Source organism: Pseudorasbora parva, chromosome 7 (genome assembly GCF_024679245.1).
Source record: "Pseudorasbora parva isolate DD20220531a chromosome 7, ASM2467924v1, whole genome shotgun sequence".
Taxonomy (NCBI): domain Eukaryota; kingdom Metazoa; phylum Chordata; class Actinopteri; order Cypriniformes; family Gobionidae; genus Pseudorasbora; species Pseudorasbora parva.
In genome coordinates, this window is record NC_090178.1 from 12,754,796 (window position 1) to 12,776,860 (window position 22,065).

Here is a 22,065-nt window from a genome sequence, read left to right on the forward strand (position 1 = left end):
ATCCAGCGGGCTCCGACTCCCTAACAGTGTTGAAAACATATAATGGCAGCACCTCGCCCACAGCTCGTGATAACTTACTGATCATCAAACACGTGAACCAAGCGGTTAGCGAATCAGAACACAGCTGGGCCAGCTAACCAATCTGAGCCCATTGCATATTTTGGAGGGACCAGCTTCATAGGACCCAGAAACCATCAGACCGTTTTTACAAGAAGGGACATAGACATAAGACATAGACATAAACAATACATACACATTGTTGAAAATTAAGCCAAAAGGGTATTTAAATCTCATTATTTAGAAGGCCAAAATACAAGCCCCTAAAACCCTTATTTTTGCACCTTGCGTGTAGGACAGACCTCGTTTCTCTCTTTTCCACTCTATCTAAAATAAAGATGCTGTCAATAAGAACTGATCAATGGACTGTACTCGTGGTCCGCGGGGAAATAAAGCTTATGAAAGCCTTATTTTATCCCTGTCGTTACATTTGTGTTCTCTCTCAAACTGTGTGTTTCTTCTTTTCCGCTTATGAAGCACAAAGACACTGACCTCAAACACACACACACACCCACACACACAGTGTCACTATGTCCAGAGTGCGTATTGATTTTTGAGCTGAATCTGTTTCACACTGAGGGGAGAGTTTAATGAGTCCACAAGCTGAGCTCCAGAGAGTCAGGCCTGTGGCAGAGCTCTGATTGCGTGGAGGATGTTTTGTCTTGTAGCTCTGGGACATCAACAGATAGAGGAGAGTCAACAGTCCACACGAGTGTGACGCAAAGAGAAGACGCTCAAGCCACATTCTGAGGAGAGACAATTAGCTACAGAGGAAGAGAGGGAGGGATAGAGGGAGGAAAAGAGATAGCAGTGTAGTGCACTCTTTGTGCAGTAATGCTGAGGGGCTATATGACCTCTACTTTCATCTCAATAACTGCTCCTCAATAGTCCATGGGGGAGTGATGCAAACCTGTCCGTGAAGAATGACTCAAACTTGCTTTTACACACTGTTCTGAAAGTTAGCTAAGCCACAGTTGTGCTACATAATTTAAACCAAGGTTCATTGCTAACTGCTCATTTATAAGATATACGCGCCATATTATGTCAGTTTTGTCATTAACTAAAAAATAACACTGTTGAAACTGTATTGAGTAATTGGAATTACAGTAATTGGAACATTACATGAAAAACAAATACAAGTTAGAAATGTTGCCTGAACATTTAAAAATAAAAGCTAATTCAAATATTTAAAGGGGCGGTCTAATGCTATTATATGCATTCTGACCATAGACTGTAAATAATATGGACGTAGTGTCCGTGAAATCACCCGTAGGATTCTTAAGAGCAGTTTTGAAGTGCAAAGTTGGCTGTTGCCATCTGTGCTGCACTCCCGGATAACTGAAAATGGGCGAATAGGTGGGACGTGGGTGGAGCTGAGGTGACGACTAACAGACAGCAGACAAATGGCAATCTACCTGTCACTCGGTGACCACGCCCTTAATTATGCAGAACTTTATGGCTTAATATAATTTAAACTAACTATTCACCCCCTCACAGTTGTAAATGTGTTTTTATTCTGCTGTAAAGTTTTATGATATGAGGCTCAATGAGATTCTGCTCCCTTTTGGAACCCTAGTGGCCAGTCGATGAATTGCAGTTTAAGTCAATTGGCTTCAAGATAAACTGAGGGAGTTTGCCGCTTGATTCTGACTTATTTACACTGTTAAAGAGTTGGATTCTAGGGCTGAACATAAAAAAAAAGTGTAAAACAAATAAAAAACTAGTTGGACGTATGACTGTGCCAAATACACCTTCAGGATTTGAACAAGTGACGTTTTTTAATAAAGGGCGGAATTGCTTGTATGGGCACTTCTCCTGGATGAGCGTGTGCGCACATCAACCAGAGCGAGAGCCAGAGTATGACCATCAAGAGCTTCGTTCAGGTTACGGAAGCCATCCGCGGCACTGGCATTTTGTTTTTAGAGCCCTAAAGAAGTGTGTTTCTGATTGTGAGGGAAAGATAACCTTGTTCAGCTTCCCAAATAACCCAGAGTTGAGGAAACAGTGGATGCAGTTTGTTTTCCAGGAGCAGTAACCGAGTTCTGCAAGTGTGTTTTGTTTGTTTTCGGTCATGAGTCAAAACCTCTGGCGGTTTTGTGCTTGCATCTCACGTTCCAAACAACAGAAACGTATAGTGAATCAAAAGTTCCATTATCCAGGGATAATTCCATGATGTTTTTGTGTGTGTGTGTGTGTGTGTGTGGCAATACTTGTGAGGACACAGATGTCCTCACTTATATAGTTAAACATGAAAATGACCCACTAGTGAGGACATTGGACTAGTCCTCACTAGTTTAAAAGGCTTAAAAATCGACCAAAACATGTTTTTATTTAAATCTATTGTTCTGCACATGTTTCTGTGATGGGTAGGTTTAGGGATAGGGGTTGGGTTAGGGGATAGAACATATCATTAACCTGAAATAAAATCAATGGAAGTCTATGTAATGTCCTCACTAATATAGTGAAACAAACCTGTGTGTGTGTGTGTGTGTGTGTGTGAGCCTGTTTATGTGGTTTATGAGGACACAAATTTGTATGACTACATGGGTATTACACTGGTATTACACTATAAATGTGGTTTATGAGGACTTATCAAATGTCCTCATAATTCAAATGGCCTTAAAAACATACTAAATGATGTTTTTTTGAGAAAGTAAAAATGCAGAATGTTTCCTGTGATGGGTAGGTTTAGGGGCAGGGGCAGTGTAAGGGGATAGAAAATACGGTTTGTACAGTATAAAAACCATTACGCCTATGGAGAGTCCCTGTAAACCACATAGACCAACATGTGTGTGTGTGTGTGTGTGTGTGTGTGTGTGTGTGTGTGTGTGTGTGTGTGTGTGTGTGTGTGTGTGTGTGTGTGTGTGTGTGTGTGTGTGTGTGTGTGTCAGGTGTGCTTGTGACTCTTTAGCTTCACTGACTGCACGAGTTTAGCTGTTTTCGTAAAGAATCTGACTCTTCGGAGATATGAAGGATTCAGTAATATTCTATAGGTAACATGAGATTGGCAGAAACTGTGTGTGTTATGTACTCTTTAATACATACTATAATATATATCTGATACTAAATTATCACAGCATTCAATCTGATTCCAGTCCAGGACATTGTGATGAGCCAAATCTTAGAAAATTTGCAAAATGTGTCTTGGGTTTGATCTGAATACTCTTAGTGAATTTACAACCATTTTAAAATCCAAATAAATTGAAATATTTGAATGTGACTGCTTATAAATTATTATTATTTTTATTATTATTATTTTTATTATTATTATTATGTGAATTTGGTTACTGATTTTCTTGACCGGGATATCCTGGCATAATCCCTTATCCTAATTTTGTGCAATAGGCCACTGATCTCTTTTGTAAAGTGTTTTCATATTTTAAAATTTTGCTAAAACCCATTCGGTGGTTTTACAAGTTTTTAGCTGGTTTAGATGGTTGATCAGCTCGATTATACCAGCTGTTGAGGCTGATGGTTAGTCCCAGAATGCAGTTGACTGTCTGTACATATTGCACAGAAAACTGGAAAGTGCTTTCTTGATCTAACAAGCTAAATAATGTGTCAGGTTTGTCAGATTAGTTGCATCAAATCTTTTAAATTGATCAAATTGATTGAGTCTGGTTTGAGCTGGTAGGTTAGAGTTGATAAGAAGTTTGAAGAGTGTGTTTGCATCTTTGCATTAATGTGTTTGCAGAGAGATGCATAGGTTTGTTTTGACAGGGCTTGCAGACGGTGAGATCTGGAAGCTGGAGATCTCCCAGCCAGACTTCTGTTTGCACCGACAGGTCCCTCCACGAAGAAAACAGCAGCGCCGATAGACCGCATTGTAAGCAACACTAAAGCCCAAGCATATTCTGACTTCTTTAAATAAATCAGAAAACCTGCAGTGGCAGCTGTGAAAGATTTGTATTATTATGAAATAAACCTCTTCAACATGCTATCAAAGACTAACTAGGACGATAGATGTGGTTCCTCTGAAATAAAAACTCAAAACCAATGGCATCAAACTGCTATTTAAACATTTTTTTTGAACAACAGGTGCACTACACGGAACAGTTACCTCAATGACTATATTGTAACTCAATAATTGCCGAGACTACTGGAAAGATGCTCTATAAATGAAACGCTACAATTATTAAAAGATAATGATATACACATACATATACATATACACACAAAGTATGCCACAAATACCAACTAAAAAAATCATTGAGCACAACATTTCCAACTGTTTTAAGATATACCCACGATTTGGATTCGAACTAAATTTAATAATATAAAAGAATAAAATAAAATAAAGATATAGAAAAAATTATTTAAAAAAGTCTAAATTAATAAAGACAATATAATTCTATTAAAGGAAGTGTATGTAAGATTGTGGCCAAAACTGGTACTGCACTCACTATTTACCCCCCTATTTTTTTTATTTGAGTGGTACTGGTGGATTTCCACGGGAAATTCAAGCACGTCTTTGTGTCATTACGTCACGTCTGTATACATAAAGTAGGTGTCCGGCTAGTAGGATATCGTATGTGAGGATGCTGCAGGTGGTGGATCATTTATAGCCTTTTCTCACAGCAGCCGGAATAATTAAATGTATCATTTTGATGGCAGATTGTAATCAGGGCCGGCTCTAGCTCTTTGGTTGCCCTAGGCCAGATGGAGTTTTGCGCCCCCCACCCCTCCCCACCCCACTCACTTTTATCGTCTCTAATTCAGCACATGTCTGTTTACCTGGCCTACCCCTAACCGAGAAGCACTTATTATTAAACACGTTAGACGCTTTATTTCCACTTTTCTAATATTTTCTCACTTTTTATTGAAAATAAATGCCTTTCCGATCTGATATGTGATGGGAAAAGGGAATAGAGCGAATGTGGCAAAAGGCGGTCTCGAACCTCTGATCGATATGCATCAAAACTTGTTTACATGCGTCTTACCCCTACACTACAGCCACGGTAGTGAGAACGGTGATTTCCGTAATTTTGTCTAGCCCAATCAATCTTTAAGTAGCCTAAAACATATCATATTTGTGTTTAATGTAAACAAAATGGCATCTATGGTTACTCCAGTCAAAAAAAAAAAAAAAAAAAAAAACGAGGCCCCACTTTTTATTTGCTCCCGATGCCCATGTAGATTACATACTTTTTATAACTAACGTGCATACTTTATCCATATTTATAACGAACTGGACTTTTCATCCATGTAGGTTATTGTAGATTCCATGTAGGTTATTGTATATTTGACAATACTAATAATATTTATAAAATAAATATTAGTTGATAATATTGATAATACTAAGTAATTTTATTTTGTTTGACAACGTATTGACTATAGACTAACCTCTATACTGGGCTTTCTTTCTTTCTTTCTTTCTTTCTTTCTTTCTTTCTTTCTTTCTTTCTTTCTTTCTTTCTTTCTTTCTTTCTTTCTTTTTCTTTCTTTCTTTCTTTCTTTCTTTCTTTCTTTCTTTCTTTTTCTTTCTTTCTTTCTTTCTTTCTTTCTTTCTTTCTTTCTTTCTTTCTTTCTTTCTTTCTTTCTCTTTTTCCGTCCCTGTGCGTGGTTTAGACGCCTCATTTTTGATGAACGCGCAAGATGAGCACTTGCCTGACCTAACGCCTGAATTAATAATCAATAATCACCATCAATTCAATCTAATAATCAGGTTGATAAGCAATTAAACGTGTGCCTGAGGGGGCGCCCTATGATGATCATGTTTAATAAACATTATGTTGTATTTCGCTTGTTCCGATTCTATGCTTAATGGGAAGTAATGGGCGGCACTACAGCGCGCTCGCCGCTCGCGCCCCTAACACAATTGTCGCCCTAGGCAACCGCCTAGCTCGCCTATAGCAAACGCCGGCCCTGATTGTAATCCAGAAAGGCCAAAACGACAATCATCAGTGACAACGGAAGATTCACCCGCAGTCAAAAGCAAAAGATTAGACTGTACAGAAATTGAAATCTACAGGTAACGCTAATACACACTAAATACACAGTCACACAATGCTGATGTTCTTAAAGGGGTACTTCAGCGCTGGGAAGATGAATCTGTATTTAAACTGGGTCATTAGTGTAGTAGAAATGTGAAATTATTTTTGAATTTGGTGCTTTCTACACTGAGAAAAGACAGAACATTTATTTTTGTCTCATGGGGATGAAAGACAACAATTCCCAGAATGCTTCACTGCCCTACGAGGCCATTCCCAAAGCCACCGCACGATCATTCGAATATACTCCTGGGTTTCTACTGATAGAAAGCCATTTGCTAATCGCTGAAGTAACCCTTTAACATTACCGATTTGAGAAGAATAGTATAACAATGATAATAATTTGCACGGTTTGATGTTATACGAGCGATCTTTAAATTTAATCACCGTTGGTAGCATGATTTATTGTAATGTTTTGTTCCCAAAAATGGTAGACATGTTACTTGTACAGAAACAATTTTCTGTTGAAAATTCTAATAAATTTAGGTTATCCTCAAAGACATAGAATCTGTGATTCTGAAGTACAGTATCCACACCGGTCCTGCACAACTCACGTACAGACGATAATTCTGAAAATAACTGCAATTGCAGGTTTCAAACAGAGATGGCGACACAGAGGCCAAACTCACAGACTGCAGGTTTAAAATAAAAAAAAAAATATCTAAAAATAAAATAAAACCTACCTCATACTCCTGTTTGAACCCGTAACCTTCTGCAGTTTTCATCTGGTTGATGTGCTGTAGGAGGTCAGCAACACGCACTGCCGGGTGAAGCTGACCCGTGTGATAGGGCGATCCTTTACGGCCACACTGACGCCTAGGCGACCCACCCAGCAGACTGCTGGACTCATTCATGGAGCTCCGTGGATCACCTTGTGAAAATGAACAAGCACAAACCAAATGTTTGCACAATATTTTTCAAACAGTAGAAACATATACAATGAACACAGCATAGGAACAGCCGTACCTGAAGCAAGCAGCTCAAGTATCTTGGAAAAGTTTCATAAAATAACCAATATCATACCAATATTTTATAAAAATAACAAAACTCCAAACAAGTACAGTATAATAGGGTTAATCTAAGAATGATCATCCCCTTATGGCACTTCATCTTCTGTGTTTATAATTGGGATTCAAAAATATGATCAGGGAGCAATTATGAATTCATGACTAGGGCTGTGTATTCAAATAAATTAGCAGTCTGCTACTCATTTCTCAACGGAAATAGGAAAGAAGAAACCCAGACAGTATATTCCACACAGTAGATACTTTAAATGTGGGAAGACAGCTCTGAGACATGCCATTAAAGCTTCATTTTGATCAAGAGATCTCTCTCTTTGAGACATCAACTATTCAGTGCAGAGTCAGATACCTTTGAATTAGATATTATTAGCATTTTTTTTGCCTGCTCTAATTACTTCCATATTGAAATCCTCAACCATAACGCTTTTAAAGATGAGCTTCTTGTGCAGATCTGAGTTTGTTTGTTTACGTCTGATAAACCGGACGCATGTTTTTTTAAAGTATACTATTTGTTCTCTCCCTTACTGGTTTTCATGGTTTTATATTAGGATTAATAGTATTATGTCAGGGGTGAATGAGTGTTATATTAGGATGTGGACGGCACTACATCTCATACTTAAGAGCTGTGAAAGATTGAGCGATTACGGAAGGACTGTGGCTTTGATGAAGCTTTTACACTGACTATAAATGAGGACAAATTAACAGGAGCTTACCTAGTCCCTGAGCCTCACTTTAACTGTGTACGTGACTGAAAGTCTCTAACCATTCATTTGCGCTCTTTGCCATTAGCGCCTGATGCTCACGCTATTAGCACCTTGTGAGTGTGAGGAAAATATATGAGTTCTTGCACAGAACAAAAATAATTTCATCATTATTTTTGTTTATATCCATTTGGTGTCTTTTGTTCTCAAAGTTTTCTGAGTTGCAACCAGTTTTTTTTCATCAGTGTAATCACAAATTAAGTGCTAGATTAAGTCTAATACATTTCTCTTATATTGAACACAAAATGACAAGTAGACACTCTTTAAGTGAAATTCCAATGCTATTTTTATATTAGATGTTTTTAAATTTAAAAAAGTAGCATAAAATATAATAAATAAATAAAATAAAAATATATTATAAAAGTAGTCTAATGAAGCCATGCTTTGTGTGAGGGACCTGAAATCACATAAAACCCAAGAACATGATCATTCAAACCAGCTTTGTGAACTGAATCAACCGATTGATTAAAAAAGATTTGACTTTCTGAACTGGATATCAACACTTCACTCATGATCTCAGTGAGTTCACACTGTTTTTCAGTGAATAATAACTGAATGTACGACTGCTTCTCACACAAGCAATGGCTTCAGAGTACTTTAATCATACTTTTATGGTTCCTGGTGTCATTTTGGAGCTTGACAGCCACAGTCCTCATTCACTTTTCTTTAAAGTGATATTCTTTAAAAATTCTCCTTTCATGTTTCACGGAAGAAAGAAAGTCAAGAGTGTTTGGAACAGCATGAGGGTGAGAAAATGATGACAGAAATGTCATTTTTGGGGATGAATTCAGCTCAAGTTTTAGACCTACCCAAGTTCCCATCTTGCAATGGAGCATTTATCAGTTATATGGTTTACTGCTGGCCGTTTTCACTCATGCTGTTGTTGATGTTTTCTCCTTGATACTTATCAGGAGTATTAGCTCTGTTTCGCTTGGTGTAATGCAATGATTAAGTGGAGTGAATAAGTTGAAGCAAAGCAAAACAAGTGTATGCAACTCGGTTATTTTTTTATTTGTTCCTGCATTGCTTCATTAATAAAGCAGATTATTTAGTTAAATTCTTCTCATGCAAAAATTAAACTTAAAGGGGGGGTGAAATGCTGTTTCATGCATACTGAGCTTTTTACACTGTTAAAGACTTGGATTCCCATCCTAAACATAGACAAAGTTTCAAAAACTAATGTTGGACGTTTGATGGATTATTTCTGTGTTAAAAATACTCCTTCAGGTTTCTCACAAGTTTCGGAGAGTTTTTTTCGAGTATGGGTCGACTTGATGTTAATAGATCGGAAGGTCCTTGTATGGGCCGTACGGGCTCTTCTCCCGGTAGGGTGCGCGCGCACGTGACTAGAGCGAGAGAGGAAATGCACGCCCATAAACACTCGCTCAGCTGCAGATCCAGCCGATCCAGGAGCCGCGCTCCACTTTATTCCTATGGGTGACGTCGAGCGACTTCAACGCTTCAGCACAGCGTTCCGGGAAGGCAGCGCTGCATTTGACCCGATTTGAATGCAGAAATGACGGGAAGCTTCACAACATCGTTTCAGTCGCGTCGCAAAAGTGGATCTCCACCATTCATTGCTTTCAGGACTTTACCAAATCATACCAAAGAAGTGTGTTTTTGACGGAGCGGTCCCAGCGATAAAGGTTCGGTCCTGCTTTGGAAGCAGCCGGTGAGTAAAACTGCTTTAAATGTCTGTGCTGTTGGCTCGTCGCATGAGTAAACGATCAGTAAACGACACGATCTCGTGCTTCATCATTCAAATGCGCTAACGGACTCTATTGTTCTATGTAAGTTATAACGTTACACTAGTCTGACGTGCAAAACCGTTTTGCTTGCTACTGCTAAGGTTTAGTCACATACAATAGTCCATAAACCGAATCATGTCCTCATAAACTGCGAGTAAAGACACACAAATGTTGACACTAAATACAGTACATACCACAGAGACGGACGTCCTGCTGCTGCTGTTTCTCCTGTTCAATTTATTTCTGCCTCCCAATGATTCTGGATCATTATCTATATTAGCTGAGCCATGGGTTTCTCCACGCTTGAGGACGTCACCGCTTTGATCGCGCTTGTCATTCTTTAGCTCCGCCTACACGATACGCCTCCAGGCGCTCGGTTTTTTACGGAAAGACTCGGTACAGCCCATATTTCTTTTATAAATATAATAAAAACTAAAGACTTTTTCGGAGATATGAAGGATGCAATACTACTCTATGGGTACTCAAGATTGACATGAGATTGACTGAAACTGAGTGTTTCACCCCCCCTTTAAAGGAATTGTTTACCCTAAAATAAAAACCGTGTCAACAACTTTTCATTCCTGATGCTTCAAAACGTTCATAAAGAAATTGTAAAATAAAGCCATATGAACCGAGTGGTTGAATCTGATTAATATGAAGAAAGATGTTCGCTTCACCTGATGAACAGATTTAATGTAGGTTTATGTAAACACTGATCCGTAAACATACGAATATGGTTAACAGAAGCTCAACTTCTTGCCACTTGATTCATATGGATTTCTTTTACAATCTGTTTATTAAAGTTTTTTTTAAACTATCATAGATGTGGGTGAATACACTTTCAACAGAGGGACAGAGTTTTGACATCATCAAAAAATATATTTTGTGTTTTGAAGATGAACAGATGAGTTTATTAAGTTAGGAACCCATGTCTTTTTCTTATTGAACTCAAAGGGAAAAAAGTTGCTCTTTCTTTGTAATGAAATGTCAATGCTTTTTTATGTTGCAGGATTTTACATTTAAAAATTAATGAGAAAAAGTAATATAAAAATATAAAAATCTCTATATGATGCTTTGTGTGAGGAACTTTAAGTTGTTAGTCACTGATAGGCTTTTAACAAATGATTGAATCGAGTTAAAAGAGAGCTCATTCAGACCAGTGAATCTGAATTTAGTGAACTGAATCAACCGATTCATTAAAAAGATAGGACTCAAAAGAACAATTCTTTTCTGATCTGGACGTCAATACCTACTCAGTGAGTTCGTACAGTCAAGATTTACAGTGAATAATGACTAAACATCGGACTGTTTCTCACATAAAGCATATGGATCATTTTATGCCTCTTTTCATGGCTCCATTTTGGTGTCATCCTACAGTGACTTTCAACTGAGGGACCGAAATCGCTCAGATTTCATTAAAAATATTTTCATTTGTGTTTTGAAAATGAGCAAAAGTGTAATGGGTATGGATTGACATGAAAGTGCGTAACTGAAGACAGAATTTTTGGTTGAGCAAACCCTTTAAGTTCAAGTTGAGGTGTGTGCGCTTGTGGCGTGTCACGTCTTACTGCGAGTGCTGCACGTATGGGTGTCCATAAATGACAAGGCCATCCTCTCGTCCTCCTGCAGAGTGCTCTGATCAGTGAAACTGCGCTCCATGGAGCCCATCATATTACTCTTCTCCTGCCTGTACGTAATGGGGGTCTTATTCATGTTCACCGGCTTCCTACTGAGGAGACAGAGAGAAGAGGGCGAGAAGAGAGAGAGAGGGGGGGGGGGGGGTAGAGAAATGGAACGTGAAGGAAACGAGAGCGAGAGAGAGAGAGAGAGAGAGAGAGAGAGAGAGAGATATGAGGTGAGTTAGGGGAGTTGGTGAGAGAGAAAGAGAAGATCATCACTCCGCTGCTGCCCCCCTCTCTAAAAAGCGCACAAAAAAGCCATGAGAAATGATGATGTGCAATGGAGAAGAAGCCACTTACGGATAATAAGAGTATGAGTAGTAATCCCTTCTGGAGAGAGAGGAAAAAAAATAGAGGAAGAGAAGAAAGGGGAAAAAAGAGAAGAAGAAGAAAAAGAAGGGACATGAGATGCAAGCACTGGCAGAGCTCTGATTAGAGTGAAAAATGGCAAGCCGTCAGGAGCTTGCATTTGCCACGCGAGTAATGGGACGCATGCAGATATGCACAAAACCTCAGACAGAGCGGGAAATGGCGGCCTAATCAAATATGTCGCCTTGTTGCTTTTAACGGCTTTAACAAAGGGGCCTGCTGAGAGGGACTTTTGTATTCACTCTCCGCCGCGGCGACTTCACTAAGGTTTTGGCGGCACAATCTAACCCAATATCCGCTAAATTGTCCAATGAAACACTCGGAGAACACTTCCATCTGCATTCGTATTGCACACATTTTTTCCACTCCGTTTTGGGGTGCATTTGGATTAAATGGCTTAACATTTTCTCTCGCACACAAAGGCTCGGTATCTCGCATTCCATTTCAGTGGGAAGGACTCCCATCGCTAACTGAAGTAGGCGCGTAACACTTTATCTCCAGCTAAATGGCTGAGCTGAGGGTTTGCTGCACTCAAAACGTTTAGGTTAGAAAACAGTTTTTGTCCCTCCCTAGTAGTCAGAAAAGGAAAAAAAGAGAGGCTGAGGAGGTATGCTCTGACAATTTTTCATGTAAAAGATAGAAATAAAATGTTCAAATGCAAACAATTTAGCCGTAATATTAGAGACAGAAATACCAAATCTGGTTTGTTTCTGGTAGCTGGTTAAAACATGATTCCCCTCCAGATTAAACAAGGCAGACCTAAAGTGCTGGGTTAAAAAACAACCCAAAATGGACAAACCCAACAATTTGGGTTGTTTTAACCCAGCGGTAGTTAAATGTTTGCCCAACCTGCTGGGTAGTTTTATTTAACACAACTATTGTTTAAAAAATATTATATGGCTGAAAATTAAATATCACACACATAATAGCAAGAGGCAACAATAAAATCAAAAGGTGGACATTTATTAATAAGCTATTTAATACATTTTATTTTTTAATTCATTTATTAAACATATTAATAACATACTTTGGGTTTTTTTTAAGCAAGCAAAACAGTAACTTTTAAACAATAGTTGAGTTAAACAAAACTACCAAGCAGGTTGGGAAAACGTTTAACCTTAAAACAACCCAATTGCTGGGTTTGCCTATTTTCTAATAGGAATACAGTAAATTACATTTTAAAGTATATTACAATACAATAAAATGTATATTCCAAACGTTTGACCGGTACTGTATGCATGTTGATGAGGAGGGTCCACTGGGTCTACCACTTAAACCACATGAGAATGGATGATTTATCAGCAGCATATTGTTTTTTGGATGAGATTATTTTTTTATTTTTTTTGACAAAATAGTAAAGTATATTTTATTTAATAAACGTTCTAATCATAATAACAACAACAACAATAATTAATACTTATTTATAATAATTAATAATAATCACCCTTAGTTTCACAGACAAGGTAAGCTAGTCCAGAGATGTTTGAGCTGTTTTAACTGTAAGCAACTAGTGTGTGCCATTGTTATGTCTCAAGATCCACACCACTAATGTTTTTTTTTTTCTTTTCTTTTCTAAGACATGCTAAGAAGCTAAATTAAATGTCCCAATTGAACTAAAGTCGAATCCTGGCTTAATCTAAACCCTCTCTGTGAAACCAGGCCATACATTTAATATTGGTATAACATTTTTAGAGATTTAGAACATTATTTCTTTAGACAAAATATTATATTATAGTGTAATCTTAATATACTTTTCTTGAACAAATAAATGGGACATAACATGAAAATAATTATCAGCTTATCGTGCATGACTAAACAGCAATAAACCATCTAAAACTGACAAAACAGACAAAAGTCTAGAACAGTAGCCTCTAGGCAATCACCATTCATGCGTGTGAGAAACTCATGAAAAACAGAATGTGAATGTCTTAATCTGTTGCTGAAGATGAATCTATGAGATGACCATTGCATAGATTCATTTTCAGTGATTAGTGCTGTTTGAGGAACGAGAGGCCATTTGCCACTGGATCTGATGACCTTTTGAGAATCGTGGGCTAATTATCTCTGAAAGCACACTTTTTCCATCCCAATTACTGGCTCATTTCTGGTTCAGGGCGGCAGCGGGCAGGGCCTAATTAAGTGAGTAATTGAATTGCATTTCTCTTTAATTAAATATTTCACACTCTGATAATCTCAGAAGATGAAAACCGTTGGCAATCTCTCCACTGATGCACGTGAGAATGCAGGGGAGAACACCTGGGTGCCCTTTGACTGAGCCGAATAATCGAAGTCATAAGCTGCAATGGATAGGTTTAAGTTAGTCATAGCTTAACGCACAATAGCCTGGTCTCTCAGGAGCAGATTAAGTCTCATTTAAATAGCACCTTCACAAGAAATATTTGAAAATGGCCCAAATGCTTATAACTGCCAGCATCTATAACAAAGGCCTAGGAAAATTAGAAGTATTTCTTTGTTTTACAACACAATACAGTGGCCACAAAAGGTTTTCGGACACTTACATCACATTAAAAATATAGGAATAAAATCTTACAATAATAGATTAAAAAAAATATAATGTAAATTTTCAATTGGAAATATAATAACTAAAAATATACAAACTACTGTTCAAAAGTTTGGGGTCAGTAAGATATTTAATGATTTTGAAAAAAGTCTTTCAAGCACACCAAAGTTGCATTTATTTGATTAAAAATACAGTAAAAACTAATATTGTGAAATATTTCATTTTACAATGATTACAAATATTACAACTAAGAATTTTCAGCAGCTTTGGGATTAATATAAAGTTAAATGTTAAAAGTTGTTAAAAGTTAAAATATAAATCTTTTGTAACATAAATGTCTGTACTGTCACCTTTGATCAATTGAATGCATCTTTGTGGAATAAAAGCATTGATTTCTTTTGAAAAACCCCACATTTTTTAACAATACTTTTTACTTATTTCATCTGGTTTACCAAACCTAATGCAATGACAATGAAATTGCATGTGAAATTGTGACTTAAATACAGTGGTTAAAGGCGAAGCATGCTTTGGCTCTGACATCTTCATCCTGACTAGTGGAACTCACCCTTTTTTAATGATTATGATAATGGCCCCCAGTAGCAGTATCAGGACCACCAGCCCACCAGCACACACTCCTAGGATCAGCCCCATCTCCTCTGAACGCTGAGTGACCTCAAGAGCTCGCTGATGGTCTTTACAGGCGGCTAAAAAAACACACATACATAACTTTTAAGGACAATTATTTATAACAATTTATAACTTCTTAACCAGCAAATAAAAAAATAAAAAACAGACAGTCAAAATACTGAGAAGAGGAAAGACATTCAAATGAGGCTGAAAGGAAATGAACAGTTTATACGGTACCGGATTAAGATGATCACACAGTTCACCGAGCTAAGGGACATGTTCATCATGATCTCAACAATAAAGGCCCACACTCTAAAAATGGCTGGGTTAAAAACAACCCAATTGGCAACCCAGCGCTGGGTAAATATTGGACAGAACACATGCTGGGTTAAATTAACCCAGTGGCATTTTAACCCAGCAGGCTGGGCTGTTGAGAAAACCCAAAATGTAGTAAATCATTTTACAATTAATGGATTTGCTTTTCTGGGTTATTCTTGCTGGGTTGTTCTTTAAAAAAAACCTCCTGTGCATTAGCCTACTGTAAAACTAGACAATTATGAAAGAACAAATGAAGAATGCATGTTTAGACTGTTAAAACAATCATTTTTATTGCTTGACAAATGGTACACACAAAAGTGTTAAAATTGGCAACAATGACAACTACAAACCTAATATATTCTGTCAATTTATTCACGTTTAAATCGAACTTTTATTTTGACGGGTTGCCGTGACTTTTGAGTCTCTGTGTTCATGATATGACACGCGTCCGTCATTCACACAGAGGCGCAAAACATGGAAGAGTAATATTTAAATAGTATTTAATATAACGTTACACAGACACTGGTAAAAATTCGGCTACAGTCTGGAGCCCTGCGTGACGCGACTGAACGCAGCTGCGAGACCGAATATAGTCTACTTGTGAGTCGATGCTTTACAGATACTAGTCACATTTTTAACATTTCAGTATGTACTTGGTACCGGAGTACCGGTACTTGTGACATCCCTACATACAAACATGTTTAATTTTTGTAAGCGGATCATGTTTCCGTGTAATCACAAACTGTATTAATCTATCGTCTCACATGCCGACCTAAACTAACATGAGTTAGTACATTGCATCGGATTCTGAGCTAAAACTTTTGTCGTCTTAACGTCATGATGTAAGCTTAAGAATTGTTGCTGCGTAGAAGAAAAGAAAAAAACGATAATTATGCTAATTAAAATGATTATTAATGAAAATATATGAACTAATCTTAAAACATCTGCAACCAGTGGCTTTGTCTTTTGTATTGTCCTTTCAAAACGACAGTTTGGGAGCGAATTTAAACGAATCAAGGCGGGAAGCACGTGAAACAACCAAGCACTGGGTAGAATCAACCAAGCATTGCGACCCAGCAGGTTTAACCCAACGACTGGAAATTTGAAACTACCCAATGGTGTTTAAAATGTGATCAAATAAACCAGCAAAAATTACCCAACAGTCTTAACCCAGCATTTTGGGTTAAAAAAATAACCCAGCATTATTTAGAGTGCATTCACATCAAGGACAATATCTACAAACTCTATAAAGTTTTAATAATACTATAATGATTAGGAACTCCACACCAAAGCTAAAATGGAGGAACACTATAATTGTAATCATTTTCAGTGATTTTTTTTTTTTACATTGTGTTTGCACTGTTAGCTGTGATGAAAGCATTTAGCTAGTGTAATATTACAATGATGAGATCACCACAATCATGTACTCAATGTGTCTGTGAACGACTACATGCTCATCACTGCAACCATTCATGCCACAGAATATAATGGCACATCTAAATATAATGCTATAATCAACACTTTTCACGACCATTTAACCTCGAAACCGGTAATATAAAAAACAAGCTAAAAGTTTTTGAGAGACTTCCACATGTAATACTTAGCTATTTCATATGCAAGGACGTAAGCCAATCACAGCAGTGGGCGTTTACACTGAAGTCTCACCGCAGACACGCCCCTAAAAACAAATGATCTAAAAAAATCATACTAATATTATAAGTGGACGACAGGCAGTTCATGACCCCTTTAAAGTGGCACTGCAGTGCACTTTTCTAAAAAAACTTTATTGTGTGTTAGTTGGACGCTAGTATAGTCGTCGTTATCTTTGTTTGTAGATATCTTTCTTAAGCCCCTTTTACACTGCACGTCGGACCCGCAATATTCCCGGAACATTGCCGGGTCGCCTTCTGTGTGAAAGCAACCACGTCCCGGAATTGATTACCGAATTGAACCAGGGTCGGGGACCTAGTAATATTGCGGGATTTGACCCGGGACAAGCGCTGTGTGAACAAAAGCCGAAACTAATGCCGCAACGTGTACGTAGTTATCATGCGACTCCTAGAGCTTGTTTTTTTTAATAATACAACCCTGCAGTGCCAGAAGAGCTAGTCGGTGTTTTAAACGCAGAGAGCATATACAAAAGAAACTAAAATTAAACAAGCAGAAATGTGCGCAAACTGGACACAAGTCGAGACCACGGAGCTCCTTACTATCCGCGCTGAAGCTGAGATCGCTCGCCATTATACGTCACATCCGGATGTCACGTGTCAACTCGACCCGGGACCGTTAAGCATTGTGTGTGAAAGCGCACATATTACGGTATTTCGCTGGCAGTGTGAATGGGCCAAATCTAGCGGCCCGGGAACAAATGCCGGGTCGCATTATCCGTGCATTTGTCGGAATCGCAGTGTGAAAGGGGCTTTAGTGTGATTTAAGAACTAATAGATCTAAAAAAAGTGATCAACTAACTCTAACAAGACAGTGCCAGGTGTGAGGGGGTTAAGACAGAAAAACTGAAAAGCTGATTTTAGCTGGATTCTTTTGCAGGTTTAAGCAGATAAAAAAAAAAACAAAAAAAAAACAAGAGAGCTACAGCCAAGCTGACAGAGAGAGTGAACGAGACCAGACTAAATGTACAATTTACAGTAAATAGCCTCTACAATCTAAGCCTGTGCCAAAATCCAAAATGCAATCATGAGCCATGGTGAAAGAATTGAAAGTTCTCTGGCAGTTCTGAGGGCTCCTTCAATCTCCCATCATGATGAGAGGCTTCTTTACTGTACCGCGCAGAATGCACGCCTCTTCTGTGGCGCGAGTACCAACTGCACCCGGTCAGCTATTTATCCCCGGCACCTGTCTCCATTGACAGCATGTGGGCAGGGGTCATTTCACAATCAGAGGCTCCTGGGGATAGCATAACTCTCTGTCACACCAGAGAATGAGACCGTGTGATCCAAGAGAGAGAGCAAAGAGAAAGTGTGCATATGTAGCAGAGCCCGAGGCAAATTGCCCTGACCTGGACACGTAGCAGCTGGGCTATTTATAATGTTTTCACACACTTGCGCCTGCACGGGAACGTTTTGCATGTTTTTTGTGGGTTTTTCTGTGCTGATGAGAATATGTGAACAATGATACAATTCCGTATGTTCTCCAACATCATATTTAAGTTCAATAGTTACACTAGGGCAGTATGCTTTTCCATCCTAATCATAATAAAACATAAAAGATTATGACACATATAACAGAATAAAAAGCTATTTCACTGGCTAATAGAACTATAACGCTGAAATGATATACTTCTGCTTTAATGTCATCTTAAAAATGAAAATACATACATGTATATATAAGACAATATACCACATTATATAAAGATTTGTGTTGTTTTACTATTAAAAACTTTTAGGTGATTGTAATAAAACTGAAATAAAATCAAATATAAATATCACATGTAAAAAAAAAAAGAGAAACGTTGATTTTGAGTTGAAGAAGCAAAATTACTGAAAACTGAAATCAAAATGAATTAAAGCTAAAGAAAAATAGAAAAAAATGACAAACGCACAACAAAACAATTATTTAAATATTGCAAAAAAAAAAAAAATTTGATAAACCTAGATTAGCATAACCTGCCCACCTACCATAATTCCTAATCATAATCCAAACGTGTTAGCAAAAGGCTAACAAGAAAACCTTTTTGATTAATTAGAACACAATATAGGTACAAGTTGCTTTTTGATGATAAAATATCTACTGTATACATTTATATACAGTCTTGTTCAAAATAATAGCAGTACAATGTGACTAACCAGAATAATCAAGGTTTTTCGTATTTTTTTTATTGCTACGTGGCAAACAAGTTACCAGAAGGTTCAGTAGATTCAGTAGATAGTACATGATATGCGCGCTCTTAAGGCTGTGCAATTGGGCAATTAGTTGAATTAGTTGAAAGGGGTGTGTTCAAAAAAATAGCAGTGTGGCATTCAATCACTGAGGTCATCAATTTTGTGAAGAAACAGGTGTGAATCAGGTGGCCCCTATTTAAGGATGAAGCCAACACTTGTTGAACATGCATTTGAAAGCTGAGGAAAATGGGTCGTTCAAGACATTGTTCAGAAGAACAGCGTACTTTGATTAAAAAGTTGATTAGAGAGGGGAAAACCTATAAAGAGGTGCAAAAAATGATAGGCTGTTCAGCTAAAATGATCTCCAATGCCTTAAAATGGAGAGCAAAACCAGAGAGACGTGGAAGAAAACGGAAGACAACCATCAAAATGGATAGAAGAATAACCAGAATGGCAAAGGCTCAGCCAATGATCACCTCCAGGATGATCAAAGACAGTCTGGAGTTACCTGTAAGTACTGTGACAGTTAGAAGACGTCTGTGTGAAGCTAATCTATTTTCAAGAATCCCCCGCAAAGTCCCTCTGTTAAAAAAAAGGCATGTGCAGAAGAGGTTACAATTTGCCAAAGAACACATCAACTGGCCTAAAGAGAAATGGAGGAACATTTTGTGGACTGATGAGAGTAAAATTGTTCTTTTTGGGTCCAAGGGCCACAGGCAGTTTGTGAGACGACCCCCAAACTCTGAATTCAAGCCACAGTACACAGTGAAGACAGTGAAGCATGGAGGTGCAAGCATCATGATATGGGCATGTTTCTCCTACTATGGTGTTGGGCCTATTTATCGCATACCAGGGATCATGGATCAGTTTGCATATGTTAAAATACTTGAAGAGGTCATGTTGCCCTATGCTGAAGAGGACATGCCCTTGAAACGGTTGTTTCAACAAGACAATGACCCAAAACACACTAGTAAACGGGCAAAGTCTTGGTTCCAAACCAACAAAATTAATGTTATGGAGTGGCCAGCCCAATCTCCAGACCTTAATCCAATTGAGAACTTGTGGGGTGATATCAAAAATGCTGTTTCTGAAGCAAAACCAAGAAATGTGAATGAATTGTGGAATGTTGTTAAAGAATCATGGACTGGAATAACAGCTGAGAGGTGCCACAAGTTGGTTGACTCCATGCCACACAGATGTCAAGCAGTTTTAAAAAACTGTGGTCATACAACTAAATATTAGTTTAGTGATTCACAGGATTGCTAAATCCCAGGAAAAAAAAATGTTTGTACAAAATAGTTTTGAGTTTGTACAGTCAAAGGTAGACACTGCTATTTTTTTGAACACACCCCTTTCAACTAATTGCCCAATTGAACAGCCTTAAGAGCGTGCATATCATGAATGCTGGGTCTCATTTGTTTTCTGAGAATCTACTGAACCTACTGGTAACTTGTTTGCCACGTAGCAATAAAAAAATATACGAAAAACCTTGATTATTCTGGTTAGTCACATAGTACTGCTATTATTTTGAACAAGACTGTAGATTTCTGTCTCTCTACTCTCATCTATGCCATAGAAAATAGCATTATGGCTTCATGTCATATGGCAACTGTAGAAGGAATTATGCGAGACACATTAAGATGCAAACGTATGATTTATAATCAAGTGGTCCATGAAATATATCATCAAGCAGACATTTTCTTCCAGGCAGACTTTCATCTGTTACACTATTCATTTAATTGGCAGAGGCAAGCAGGTCTGTTGCCACATCAATTTACGACTAATGGCAACAACAAAAAAAGTGGAAAAGAGAGAGAGAGAAAAAGAAAGAGATAAACTCACAGGCATACAACCTGTGACATAATCCAACCTTCCCTTCCTCTGCAAATGACAAGAAACTGAGTGTAATTTCCCACCACACTGTAGTAATTTAAACTAATAGCCGGTTGCTTGCCAATGAAGCCATGTCTCCTTAGTCAAATCACAGTGGGAATCCTACGTCTTGTTAAAGAGGGACTAGAGATCTTCTTAGTGTTAGAAGACTAGTGTTAGCACTTCCTTAAGGTCTCAGAGGCCTGAAAGCTACAGGGTTCTGTGAAAAAGAGCATGAGCTAAGGCCTGAGGAAAAAGGTCTGCTTTAGGGCTCCATGCAAGGCCAAGGCTAAAAAAAAAGTCATAAGCATGTGGAGAGATGTAGGGCAGCAAGAAAAGAATTTGCCATGGCTCCCTCAACTTCTCTGCTCCCTCAACTGCCAAAGGCAGTTTCAAAACTTCCCCATCTTTCTGTGACAACGGCTCACTCGGTGTGGCGAAGAGATGCTTCAGAAAACTGAAGAGCTTTGTTTTTTTGCTTTTTTTTTCTGTTGACTGGAGTTACAGAATGGCTTCGGATTGAGCACATACAATCATAAAACAAATATGGTATTATTTACCTCATGTGGTTCCAAACCTGTGTGAGTTTGATTATACACTGGTTGTTTGCATACAATGAATCATTTACTGAAAATATCCAAATCAAAAGAAAGATTCATTCAATACTTTTAGTGAATAATGACTTTAATTGTTCCTCCCACAATGATATTGAATGACTTTAGAGACTTGGAATAAGGCATGTATGGCGAATGGTGAGTTTTTGCACCAGTCCGCAGTTTTGTAACAATGCGGAAAAAAGTGATCAGCGTAATTCCGACAAACATTTCTTTTTGGAAGTCATATTGTTACAAACCTGTATAAGATGACAGATTTTTTCAAAGTGCTTGGAGGGAGAAGAGTTTATTTAAAGAAGCCTAATTCAAGACCATGCCTTCCCTTTCAATCTGAAGCAACTTTCTATGTGACAGACTTTATATATCCAAAGACAACACAGGCTATACTTTCCCAACCCCCCATGGAGACCCCACATTACTCTAGACTTGAGAAGTCAAACTCCCACAGGAACCTTTTGAAAAGAGCCAACCATGAATTATCTTAGAAGAAACATCTCCTTTTTATAGAGTAAAGCACTTTTGGTGCATATCTTCACAGGCACAGATATGCATCTAAGGCACCAATACAGTATGTGTCTGTATTAGACTGATAACAGTATTAAATATACATATACTTCAGAAGTCAGCAGTGAAGGGATCTGATCTAGA

At 38.0% G+C, this 22,065-nt stretch overlaps 1 protein-coding gene across 16 annotated transcripts in view; it reads right to left on the bottom strand.

The window, feature by feature from the left end:
- ptprub (protein tyrosine phosphatase receptor type Ub) overlaps positions 1-22,065 on the bottom strand; it is a 390,953-nt gene that overhangs the window by 39,771 nt on the left and 329,117 nt on the right. For 9 of the 16 annotated variants that reach the window (XM_067448175.1, XM_067448171.1, XM_067448173.1 and 6 more), the window contains 4 exons: positions 14,713-14,851; positions 11,558-11,587; positions 11,147-11,307; positions 6,731-6,918 (listed from right to left, as the gene is read on the bottom strand). In XM_067448175.1, coding sequence (XP_067304276.1) covers positions 6,731-6,918; positions 11,147-11,307; positions 11,558-11,587; positions 14,713-14,851 — 518 coding nt within the window. The remainder of the gene's footprint in view (positions 1-6,730; positions 6,919-11,146; positions 11,308-11,557; positions 11,588-14,712; positions 14,852-22,065) is intronic. The other 7 variants (XM_067448179.1, XM_067448178.1, XM_067448177.1 and 4 more) reach the window with 3 other exon arrangements.